Genomic DNA, 13,704 nt, shown 5'->3' on the forward strand with positions numbered 1-13,704 from the left:
TTGTAATGGTTTGGTTATCCAAGTGGACTAATTCCCTGCTCTCCAATCATGTCAAAATGGTTTTGAATTCCATTGAGGCATAAATTTTTGTCAATATGTTTAGGTAGCAGATGAATTCCATCACCCATTGTGAGATCACCACTCTGCTTATCAGAGACCTTAAGTAGCTTGAAAAAATGCCATGCTTCTTCTCGAGAGCAGCATTTGCCAAACTGTGTTCTGCAGAACACTAGTGTACTGTGAAAAAATAGTAATTAATTATTTAAAAACTTTTTAAAATATAATTAGATATTAAATCTTAAATGTATTTGTGATTGAAATCCACAGAAACACCAATCCCATTAAAATGCAGTAATTTTTTCCTTTCAAAAATCATAATTCGTGTTGTTTTGGTATATATATATAAAATTTTCCTTATGTAGAATACAGTTTTCATTTTCAACTGATTTTATAATTTTTATACATAAAAATTTTATTTTAATTTTGTTTTCAAAAATAAAATGCATTTCAGCATTAATTCTGTGTTCCGTGATTAAAAAAATTTGAGAAACACTGCTCTAGATATGGGTTCTCAAATTATATAACTTGTAGTACTAAAATGTACTATAGGTTTCTAATGCTTTTCTAATTCAAACAGCTTTTCAAATGACAATCTTACTACTTTATTTACTTGATAAATACTTGTCAGTGAACAGTTAATATTTAATAATGCTGAAAAAACTGGTGATCTCAACCTGCAATAATGGAGTAGAATAGAAACATTTAGTATATAGTGAGCAAGTATATTTAACATAAAAATAACGGGCTCCTGTGAAGGGAATGTTTGCAGAGAAATGAATATTTAGTCACACACATCTGGTGTATTAAGCATAAAGGACTCAACAAATTATGCAAAAAGAAACAGTTGTCATGCAAAAAACCTGTACTCACCTAACCCCCACCACACACACACACAATTTTTAATATGTCCCAGTAAGTCAACAGGAGTTCCACAAAGCAATTAGTCATGCTACTCATTGTTTGGAGAAAATTTCCATTGTGTGAGAACCATTCCAAGAAGAAGTTAATAAATAATAAAACAATAAGAATAGTAAAAACAACACTGATTTTTTTGTAAAATATAATCAGTTATATTCATTTTTGTTACTAGCCACCAATTGTATATTATGAATATATTCTTTTGTGTTTCTTAAAGTTAAAAAAAAAAAAAAAAGATTCTGTTTAGAAATTTATTATTAAATTTTCATTTTTATTTAAAAAAATATTCTATTTTGTTCAGTTTGCAGTTACTCACTAGCTGACAAAATCTACTCAACATGGGCAAGTGGACAAGTGTATTGGTTGAGCCCTGGCAATACGTAGTGGGATGTCCACTGGTTAAGAGATTTTGCAATATCAATCATCACATACAGTACTCTTTTATTACATATTTTTTGAAAAAATATGGTTCAAGCTGAAATATCATACATATACAAGAATTATCCAAACATAATTATTGCATCGGCTCAGAAAAGCATGCAGTCTTCACATTTCTTTCTTTTACAGTATAATTATGATGGACTTTGCTTGCTCTAACTGGAGCAGTGTATAGTCATTTACAGTTGTAGAACACAAGCCCCACACATAAATACAGTCCATTATGTGAAGTCTGGGAACTACATTTCTACAACACAAAAACCCAACACGGCTTCACAAACATCATGCAAGTATCTATGGCTAGCTGTGTGGCTTGTCTAGATCTCAAACATCTCAATACCTGCTGAAATAAATGACATGATTATCTATCCGTAAGTTATCAACTTGTGTTCCATCTTTGCAAAATATTAACAATGATTAGAAGGTCCAAAATGTTTATAATAGCACATAATATCTGAGAAAAAAATGACAGCCAACAATCTTTTCACCCTGAAGGTCATTCAGTTCTGAACTGCAATTCTGGTTTCATTTCTAGACTAGCTCCTAAACAAGCTTAAATAATAGCTATTTAATAATACTTAAATGGCAGAATAAGTAATGGAATGTCAGCAGTCATACTGGTCTGAAAGAATCAGTTTTCAATTGATTACTGAAGTTAAGCAAACTTGAACCCAGTTAGTACTTGGAAAGGTGACCAATCTGGGAATACTAGATGCTGCTGACAAAGCAGTTTTTTAAGCACCTTCATAGTATAGTTGGATGAATGTCAGAAGAAGATCAATATGTTCTTCAACTGGAAAAGACTGAGAGGAATATGTGCAGGGGCAAATTCTCTATGCTTGCTGCGTAAGCTCATTAATTGAGAAAGAAGTAATATTTATTTGTTAATAAATGCATGCATTTACAAGCATTCCATTTAGGCTTTTATTTTTGTAGACAGAAGACGTCTTAAGCTTGCGCGGCAATAATTGAGCTTTGCATTATGTATCAAAGGCCGATGCTTGCTTGTCTAGTCAAAGCTACCTTGGCTTGCTCAGTTGTAGGAGCTTACAGGTCCTCGCAGCAGCACTGTGATTTCATGTGCATGCATAGCCATTTCATGTCGTCTCACTCTGTTGCTTAAACCATGGGCCATACGCAGTTAATGTAGTTCTAGCCAGTGAGCTTCAGTCAGCCTTTACAAGTGTGCATGTTGCTTGGGAAAATTAAGCTTTGCATTGTGTATCGAAGGCCGATGCTTGCTCGTCTGGTCAAAGCTACCTTGGCTTGCTCAGTTGTAGGAGCTTACAGGTCCTCGCAGCAGCATTGTGATTTCATGCGCATGCATAGCCATTTCATGTCGTCTCACTCTGTTGCTTAAACCATGGGCCATACGCAGTTAATGTAGTTCTAGCCAGTGAGCTTCAGCCAGCCTTTACAAGTGTGCATGTTGCTTGGGAAAATTAAGTTACAACCAACTTTTTATGACGATGTTATTGACCAGTTCATAAAGAAGAACCGTAGGGTACAATTTGTATTCAAGTAGCTAAATTGAAAAAGATAGAATATCATTTCTAAAATAAATGTTGTATTTGTATGATTAAATGTACAAAAATTTCTAAATATATAGTTTTAAATGGTCAATAATTCATTATTCTGCTAATCAGACTTCAATCACACCTCTCACTCCCTGAATGATAACAAGAGCAAGCGTGAATTTCAAGACCAGCATTCGCCCCTGAATATGTGGAACTGTTTCACTTAAAAGTGAGTTATCCTGATCTCATACTCCTGTAAACTCAGATTTTCCATCTAATGTACATACAGGCAGTGCTGGATTTAAGCTTAACTTTCAAGAGGTCCCTCTACTAGGCCAATTTTAATTTACCTCTACTGAGGCAGAAGCCCTTTGTACAGTGAGGCCTTAATCTAATGTGTAAATCCAGCGCTACAAACATTAGCCTGAGAATATGAGCAAACAGAATACCATTAGTGGGCAGTAGATAGCATCATGATGGATTATGTTGTGTGGTGTAGGGTGCCTTCCCATAATGGCATAAGTTGTCATATACTTTATGGGAGTTTCATATAATAACATGCCTGCTGTTATATGAAGCAATAGCATATATGATGTGCTTATATGATTCAATATGCCATTGCTTCTTCGTATACGAAGATTTCACGTTGCTTCATATATGGCAATCTGACCAACATGAATGATGTCAAAAGCATATTTGTATATAATGAGTGAAGATCAAGTAATTATTATGGGGGATTTTAACTATGGGGACATAGATTGAGAGAAGGAATGGTCACAAGGAAGGAAATGGAGTTCATACAGTTGTTAACAGATAACTATCTGAGACAACATGTAATGGAAGGGACAAAAGGCTCAAGAGTGTTAGATCTGGTCATAGCATCGGAGAACATATCAATAAGCAATTTAGTTACACTATCTCCACTTGGGGAAAGCGATCATGTGGTCTTGACCTGGGAGATTATAAGATGTGCTGAATATTCTGTTAAGAAGGGGTATATGTGGAATTACAAGGCTGGTGATTATGACAAGCTGAGAAGTCAGCTTTCAGCAGTGCTATGGCATGAGAATTTGAAGGGGAGAGATGTTGTTGATGCATGGGAGATTGTCAAAGAGTGTTTAAGGAAAACAGTGTCAGACTGTATTCCCAGAGTCAGGAGGAAAAATGAAGTAGGAGTAAGATGGATGAATAGTATTATTAAGCAGGAGATAAAGAAAAAGGTGATGAGCATACCCATGAACAGTACAAGGTACAGGCAAAGAGGGTGACCTATATGGTAAGACAAGCCAAAGCTAATTATGAGAGGAAGCTAGCTGATGAGTCCAAAAGAAATCCCAAGGAGTTCTTTTGCTATGTGGCAAGTAAAAGGAGGAATAAATATGGAAGGATGACTTTAAAAATGTTGATGATAGGGAAGTTACAGAAGCAAATCGAATAGTTGAGGTACTAATCATTTTGTAGAAGTATACCATCTTGGTTGTGATATGCAGTGCCGAATATGTCACTAACTGATGAGAGTCTAGAGATAGAAGAAATAGAAGTGCTTAGTATATTACAGAACCTTAATGCTAACACTGTCATAGGGTTAGATACATATCGGCCCATGTGTTACGAGAATGTGCAAGAGAATTAGCACCTCCTTCTAATCAGGCTGTTTAGTTTAAGAAGTTTAGTTTAAAGTTCCAATAGAGAGGAAAGAGGCTCCAAGACAGAAGGAAGTAGCAAATTATAGTCCAATTAGTATATCAGGAGTGGTGGTTAAGGTTTGGAGAAATTGATAAAAATTAGAATTCAGAACTGGGTGGGCAGAATTATGATACTTTATAAGGGGAAACATGGTTTTGTGAAGGATAGGTCTTGCCTTAGTAACTTACTTTCTATAATAAAGTAATGGTGGAGTTGGATAAAGGAAATCATTACTCGGTGATACTGCTGGACTTTACAAAGGCATATGATAGGATTAATTTGTGCATTAATGATATTGGTAATAATCTGAAAGGAAATATCCACTTGTTTTCTGATGATGCAAAATTGGGAAGAGCGACAGTCAATTCAAATGATGTAGATATCTTGCAGGATGACAAATAGGCTCATGGTATGGGCTAAGGTAAATGACTATCAGTTTAACATGGCTAAATATAAGTTGATGCACTTTGGGAGAATGAGATCACATGCTGTGCACATATTAATGGAAATGAACTGCAAAAAGTTGATGAGGAAAGGGTTATTGAACAGAAAACTTTTTTCTGTTCAATAACAATTGCATTTGCAAAGGTTGCCAAAATATCACATCAAATTACACTGTTGTTGTTGAAGAACACACTGACAAGCAGGGATAGGGAAGTGACTATTCCACTTTATAAAGCATCAACAAGACTGCATTTGGACTATTGGTCATAGATCTCGTCATCTGGATTTCTTGGTGATGAAGAAATGGTGGAGAGAATCCAGAGGCAAGTTACAAAGATTGTTGCAGGTCTGTGGAATGTTTCCTATGAGGAAAGGCTGAAGGCATTTGGGCTCCAAAAACTAGCTGATGGACAATAGGAGAGGAGATATGATAAATGATTATAAATTATTCAAGAGGTTTTATAGGATTGATACTGATGACTTTTTCTGAATAGTGCAGGAAGGGAGAGAATGAGGGGGATCATCCGTGGAGATTGTGTAGAGTGTTAGGACTAAATTTTTTGCTTGGAGGTGGTGAATGTGTGGAATGTGTTACCAGATGGCTGTGAATGCTTTGTCTGTTAATGAATTTAAGGAGAAGTATGATAGGTATTGCATGAATAATGGTTAGTGTGTCAATGTAGGATCTTCCGTCATGAGTCTTCTGACTCCATGGAGACACTGTAATAATAATAATATGAGAATACTGCACATCAATACCCATATTGTGTTGAAGTTTCACTCTAGGAGAATGTGAGGCTATCAAAATGCTGCAGATTTAATTCAACTTTCTTAATCTTCCTAAATGGAGCAAATTTAGCCCTTTATCATTCCTTTACTACTGCAAGCTGAAGTGGTTGAATGAATGGTGCTAATGGATCACATATTTGAGGATTTTATGGAGACACATCCTTCAGAAAAAGAATATTAAAATTTAAACCATGATATTTTGACCAAGATTGTGAGTGGCCTGTGGAATGTGCCCAATGAGGATAGGTTGAAGGTGTATGGATTGCAGAAGTTGGTTGATAGGAGAAAAAGAGGGGATATAATAGAAACATTTGAGTTGCTTAAAGGATTTTATAGGATAAATGCAGGGGAAATGTTTCAGCATTTGGTTAGAGGGACCAAAACAAGGGATCATCCCTAAAAATTGAATAAAGGTGTGGTCAGTAGGGGGGGGGTGAAAACTAGATTTTTTGCTTGGAGGGTGAATGAGTGGAATGAATTGCCAGAGTCATTTGCGAGTGCTTTTTCTGTTAATGGGTTCAAGGAGAGGTATGACAGATTGTGGCTAGATTAGGTTTCCACACGATGAGTCTTCGGACTCCATGAAGATACCTGTATAATAATAATAATAATATGGTGAGTTAGTCAATCTCATATGGAGCTAGCAGGGTGTTTTCTCCCTGAAACTCAAGTTTTTCATCCGACGTTCAAGCAAATTGTCCAGGAGAACACAACCAATTTACAGACAATTTGTTGTTGTGATGGCAATGATGGTAGCGTCATTGTATGTAGTTGGAGAATTAAGTATAATAATAATATTATTATGTAATTGAAAAACATTTTTTGAAATGGAATGGAAAAATGCATTTTTCTGAACAAATATATTATACATGCCTAGCATATAAAATGAAGAAGCATAAACATTCTTGACAAAATTTTCAGGCACTTCAGAAAATCTTCATTTGTAAGAGCATAATTACAGACTTTTCTTTACTAAAAAGATTTTTTTTTTCACTCCCATCTCTGTTTTTATGTTTGGTCTGTTTCCATTGTGATTTACATGTTTATGACACAAAGAGAATATTCTTCCCACAACATGGAATCAACTTAATAGACTGCATTATATACCATTTTTCATGATTTTAATAATCCACCGATGTTTAGGAGAGATGATTAAATCTCATTTCCAATTTTTTGTGAGGCATCTTTCATTGAAGCAAATTTCACTAAACTTGAACAATATCTTAGAAATTTTCATTTTGGGTTCAACTGAGTAGTTGTAAGTTGCTAAAAGGAAAACAGCTCAAGTAAGACTGACACTATGGGTACACATTCTTTCAGCACAACACATTTATAGCATGAGTGCAGATTTGATTTTTATTTAAGATAGTAGAAATAAAATCTCTACATTCTATCAAACTTTTACTGTTCATTTTTTAAAACATTGACTACGTTTAAAGAAATATCATAAAATGGCTTTAAGCAAAACTGCAGGATCGATCTTTCAGTATGGACCAAACAAGTGTTTGTTTATTAAAAAAAAAAAAAAAAAATGGAATAAAATGCACCCCATAGTGACTTAGCATGGGATTTTTCTCATACATAACATTTGAGAAAAAAATTGATATCAGAAAATAGAATACCAAAATATGGGATGTGTGGCCATCTTAGCATTTCCATCTTTACGTGTTACTAAACCAACACGCACTGGCTTTGAATCTTTATGGTATGATGTTTGCAAAAGTCATTAAGTGGTGGTATTTAATTTTCATGGCCTGGTACAGGAACATGTTTACTGGTGGCCTGAAATGACATGAAAAAGATCATAATTGGTCCCCAGAGTAGAATTAATGAGTAAGATAGTAATGTTGTGTAGGTTCCAATCTTTTGTGGAACCTACATAATAGTGCGTTCATTAAATTTTTTTTTTTAATCAAATTTAAGACAGTTCTCTGCCACATGTTTTTTATTTTCTTTTTAAACTGAAATTTTGATGTTTCTCTATCAAGAGCGCATCAGAAGTGATTGTCTTGCTGATTCAACTAGCACTATAGCATTGTGTACCATTCATTGGTACAAAGAGTAATGGCTCACTAGTGGCTATTACTGGCACTCACAAGTTCGTGTTTCTATTAACCTGTTACCAAATGAAAATTAATGTATAAATGTGGCAGTAGCTCTCAAGAAATGTAATGTAATATGTTTATATTAAATAAAATAAAAAATTCAGAACCACAGAATTAATACTGACAGCTTTGTATTAATTTGTAAAGCAAACTGAGTTGAACATCCTTTAACCTATCTAAAAAATTTGTAAAAATAAGCAGGAAGATGGCTAAGCTATTACCATGTCAAAATACCAAATGATTGTCTCTTGATAAAGTTTCTAAAAGTTAGATCTAACAAATCCTAATTACATGGAAACTGACACAAATTCATACTGCTAATTACTCAGTAAAAAATAAGATTCAAAGCATTTGATCTTCAACTAGTCATGAAAAACTATGATACCCCAAATGTCATATTGTATTTTCCTACTGGATACTGAAATAAGTATAGGAGTTGTAATGCATTTATTGAAATAATTATAGGAATTTAATTCAGAAAATTTTGAAGTTTAAACTGACAGCACATGGAAATACAGCTAAAATTTTGCTTCGAAAAAGTCTAAATCGTTATTATGGTTTAATGTGTAGGTGTCACGTAAATAGTAATAAAATCACATGACCTAAAAAGGCCGATCTATAATTTATTTTGCACAAAAAGTTAAATTCCTATGTATGAAATACTCTGTACAAATATATTCCCAAATTATGTATAAATAAGTTACACAGAAGACTGAAACTACTACGAATATGAAATACATGATTATCTATAAAAGGCATATGAATGTGACACTAAAAAGTAACATAATCTTCAATGTATATTAATTTTTAAATTTTAATTATATTGTACACTACGTCAAGATGAATATTCATCTTGGTAAGAACATGAATAATTAAATGGGTAAAAGTTTAACATGAATGATAGCCGTTACACAACACACACTGCTATAATCACTGTATTATAACAATAATTATTCACGGCTGAAAAATCCATCAGTGAGAATCTAATTTTAGCTCGGTGAAGCGTGGCAAAGTGCATGTGCACACTCTTCTCTGAAAATATACACAAAGGATAGTCGCCTTGTCGTCTCCTGTCATTCTTGACAAAAACATTGCTTCCTTTAAGATAACACAGACATATACTATAATTAAAAGGTATCAGTTTATTTTATTTAAACGTAACTCAATTTTCAATTTTAAACCAATTCGCATATTACAACAAAAACTAGTGTGAGGATATGTCAGCGCTAATGGAAGATTATCATCGCAATTAATGACAGCAACGGTCTTTAATGAAAGTGAGCAGACACTTTAAGGTGTTCAAAAAGGAGGGAAAGGTAGAAGCGAAAAAAACGATGCTAATCAGGATTATAATCTATTCTTAAAACAAATGTTAGAACAATGGAAAACTACATTAGAATTTTCACTACTTATATGACCAAATAATATGAACAGAAAATATACAAAACTATTATCAACCAACCACCAAAAATAATACCGAAAATTACTAGTGATGATGACGTGACTGGCTCAGCATCATTTTGCCGCATGTTTTAAAAGAAGTCATACACATGTAATAAAAAATTCACATACAGACATTTTTAAAATAAATAGTTTTGATATGTACACTGCTATTGTATAAACAGATTCAACTATATTCAAATAAATGTTTAAGAGAAATGCGTCTCATGCTCACATTAAATGACAGTACAGTAATTGGTTTTTAAAGGTAAACGGCTTACACCTGACCCATCGTTAAACTACGACCTAAACTGCTAAAGCCATTTAACAAAAACATTAACAGAGTTACACTGTGATTAATAATTGCAAAAAAATGTGAAATTTCTTATTGCATGAAATACCTCTTAAATTCATTGATGGCTAACAATATGTACATAAGTATATATAAATATAAATTAGCTCCGATGCTTTGTCATCACGATGTTTACTAACGCTCTGATCATGAAACTACTTACCTTCTGACAGTTCTAACTCTAGTTCCGCAAGTTTTTCACGAACATCAACCGGCAAGCTTGCAATATCTATTCCCTGATCAGCCATCTTCGTCCTCCAATCCAGATCACAACTTCTCCAACAAATCCAAGACCTATCTCCTCAGCATCGGATCAACGTTTTCTCATCATTACTGCAGCATTCATTTACTGTTGTCACTATCAGCCATGTTGAAACCTGCGTGGTATAATGCCGCTGTAGTCTGCCAACCAACCACGCCTAAACAATGCACGATTAGGCCGAGAGTAAGGCCGCTTGCAATCCTGTCGCCAGTTGCGGACGAAACCATTTTCGTCCTAGGTATGATTCGATATGTCAACTTGCGAAACTAAATTCACATCTTAGCATAAACAAACAAGTTATTATGAATAATATAGTCTTCTGTGAAATAAAAAAGACGATAATAAAATAAGTCAAGTAAATAAAAATCGTGCATGATTGCTTAAAATATATTCCTTGGATGTTAAGAATAAATATTCATTTAGTCAGATCATCTATAACAATTCTCGATTATCGTCTTGTCCCATCTCGAAGCACAGTAGTGTACCTTATTGTCCCATTTAGTGGTAGTGCCAATATATTGAAATACGTAGTGTGTCCAGTTTTGGTTTCATTATTCATTGCATCAGCGCGTTACTACCTTTACCGAAAGCATTAAAAAAAATAAGGATCGTCAATTTCTCCCACTGAATCATGTGCTTGATTTTTGAAATATTTTTGAACACTGGCAATGAAACTGGACGCGATATTCTAAGTTTGATACGCACAAACAAAACAGAAGTATTTTTCAAAGTGGCTGCAAGTAAACCCCGTGCCACTAAGTTCCGCAGGAATACGAAGAGGAGTAAAAGAGATAAGTGGGTCCTTTGAAAGTGTTCGTGTCACGAAAATTGTAAAGGAACCTGTTTAAAGCCTCAAAGGACACACTGATGGAGAAAAAAAATCTGAGTTATGCCACCGATTTCAGAGATGGATATTTTGATTCATCGCTTCTGTGAACACAGTTCTAACAATGACATTGTCCATTGAACAATGTCCAGTAATTGTCTTCCAAGGTGAACATTCCTTGCCTTATCCGTTTTATAACAAACCGACCAAAACGTAGGTCTAATAACAGATCTTTTCCTCTCCACTAATTATGGATGATGTTTAAATTCCTGCAATATTTCTGGAAGAAAGTTCATGAAATATGAAGAATGCTGTAAGGTCCAGTTCTATAAGCAAACATTTGATATACGATATCAGTGATGGGGAACCATTACTTAGTGAGACTTCTTTTCTGGCTGGCTGTAATACAGTTAAATAAATCTTATAAAAGACATTCAGCCAGGGCCTCCTTATCCATTGGGCTAAATGGGCTATAGCCCAGGGGAAAGATCATTTTCTACTTTGAAATGAATTAAAAATTATCTGCGATCATCGTTATGACAATCCAAATTAAATAATTTAAGTATTCTATCCATAGAATACGATATATTAGAAAGGACTAATCATAGTGAAATTATAAACAGAAAGTAAATGCAGCAAAAAAATATTAATTAGAATTTTTTAATCTTTTTTCTATTGTGTGTATTTTTATAAATAAATAAAAATGTGCAATGTCGATATATTTTAAAATAAATTTTTTGCAATGAAATTTATTTAATTAATAACACGCATTATTTAATTATTGCTCAATCCAATGTGATTAAGGCGTCAAATTTGTTTTAGCCCAGGGCTCTCAAACTTGTTAAGACGACCCTGCATTCAGCAAAGAAATTCCCCTCCCAGAGCACATTGCAGTCCTGTTTTTCTTTTTTCTTTTTTTTTTCCCTTCTTTGATGATGTTTATTACAATAACAATTTTCCATTCATTTAGCATGATTCTTAGTCCATGTCAAAGTCAAGAGATGAAATAACCTCTCCTTAACTCCTGACTGGTATTTATATAATTCATGACTATCTTCTTGATTTTTTCTATTTTCGGTGTTATTTTTGCTACTCTCCTTTCCAGTTCTTCCATTTTTATTTGTTTATTACTTTATAATCGCTTCCATTCTAGTTATGGAGGAGGAGTTAGTTATTGTAATGGTTTATCCAGTCCTTAAATCTATAAATAAAATAAATCCTGGAACACTTTTTACCCCCCCCCCAAAAAAAAATATATATATATATAAAGTAGGCGGAGATCATTTAGCCAATATGATCTGTCATTTGTATCTTCAGTTATTTTTCTTAATATATATATCAGTTAAGTTCATAACAATTTAATATTGTTCAAAGTGAAAAATATATATATATAAATCCTCTAACTCCTTTTTTCCCCAAAGGCAGAGCTCATTTAACCTTAACTAACTTTTTGAAGACAGTCGGCAGCCAGTCTCCATCCTTCAATGATAGTGAGCTCAAGCTATAAACAAACTAAGACTTTTAGGAAGAGAAAGTACTTCGACAACTTCCGCCATCTCGTGGCTCTAAATCCTAACACCCGTATTATTGTCTGTAATAATGTGAGTTTCGACGGTCGACTTTTTTTCCATAAATCATATTATATATGTAAAATTTATGATTTTATATGAAGAGAGAAATCCTCTCCATCAATCCATAAATTCGTATAGTCGCTTTGCACCTGAATGATGTGTCGCACAAATTATCGCCAGTTGCATTATTGTTGGGTTTTCTTGAGGTTTCCAGACACACTATCTATTCTGTTAAAGATACCAAGTTATTTTAAACCTGGTTTTTACTCCATTTCCCAAGTAAGCAAACAGACAAATAAGTCAAGTTTGCGCCTGCACGTAATGCAAGTCTAAGTGACCCGTAAAGTAGTACAAGTCTAGGCAACTTGTACTACTTTACGAAGCTTCCCCCCTTTACCACGAGTTGCCTAGACTTGTATTACTTTACGGGTCACTTAGACTTGCAACACTTGCAGGCGCAAACTTGACTTATTTGTCTATTTGCTTACTTGGGAAATTGAGTAAAAACCAGGTTTAAAATAATTTGGTATCTTTAACATATAAAGATACCAAGTATAAATGAGATGAATAGATAGTGTGGAAAAAACTTTCCACACTATCTATTCATCTCATTTGGGATCTACATTCTCTTTTTCCAGGAACGTTACACTCTATTAATATTTTAAGAAGTCCTTCTTCCATTCTTTATATGCAAGTAATCTAACTCTTTATTCCCCAAAAAGACTAGGCACAACCCTTTGGCCGAAATTAACTAACTATCGAAATCTGTACATAGGTACTGATTTTGTCACCAGATAACTTCAGCCATTTCGTTTTCGTGTTCCTAAATCCTAATTAGTATCATTTTCTGAAATTAAATATTGTGAATTCGATTCACAGTATTTAATTTTTTTTGTAATATAGGGTTAAAATTTTCAAGTTTCAGCGAGACAGAGAACGAAAGAGAGGGAAAAAAAGTCCTACTTATCTGTAGGGCTATTTTCTTTTCAAAGTTAGACTGTTTGTACTAAATGGTCTAGAATTGTCTTTCTTCTGGCGATTTATCATATAAATAATAATAGTAATAAATTATCCCTTGTAAATGAAAATGTAATCTTTATGTGAATGTTTTTTCCCTCATTCCATGCATATTTTAATAAGAATTCTCTGCCTTAGTTAACAAAAAAGCAGAAGAATCCTAGGGACACTTTGCTGTTCTTCAGAACACTGAAATATCGCAGTCGCCTAAAACACGCGTTTCTGACCACCCACTTTGAATAAAAAGATGACGAAAAGTTCTTCCTCATTCCCACCAAA

At 33.9% G+C, this 13,704-nt stretch overlaps 1 protein-coding gene across 1 annotated transcript in view; it reads right to left on the minus strand.

Moving 5' to 3' along the window:
- LOC150109471 (disco-interacting protein 2-like) overlaps nt 1-10,149 on the minus strand; it is a 456,967-nt gene extending 446,818 nt beyond the window's left edge. Inside the window, exon 1 of the mRNA XM_090408476.1 lies at nt 9,913-10,149. Coding sequence (XP_090264602.1) covers nt 9,913-9,997 — 85 coding nt within the window. The 5' untranslated portion in view covers nt 9,998-10,149. The remainder of the gene's footprint in view (nt 1-9,912) is intronic.
- Nucleotides 10,150-13,704: the final 3,555 nt, after the last annotated feature.

Source organism: Typopeltis vanoorti, chromosome 2 (assembly GCF_054136105.1).
Source record: "Typopeltis vanoorti isolate ZY-2024b chromosome 2, IOZ_Tvanoo_1.0, whole genome shotgun sequence".
NCBI lineage: Eukaryota > Metazoa > Arthropoda > Arachnida > Uropygi > Thelyphonidae > Typopeltis > Typopeltis vanoorti.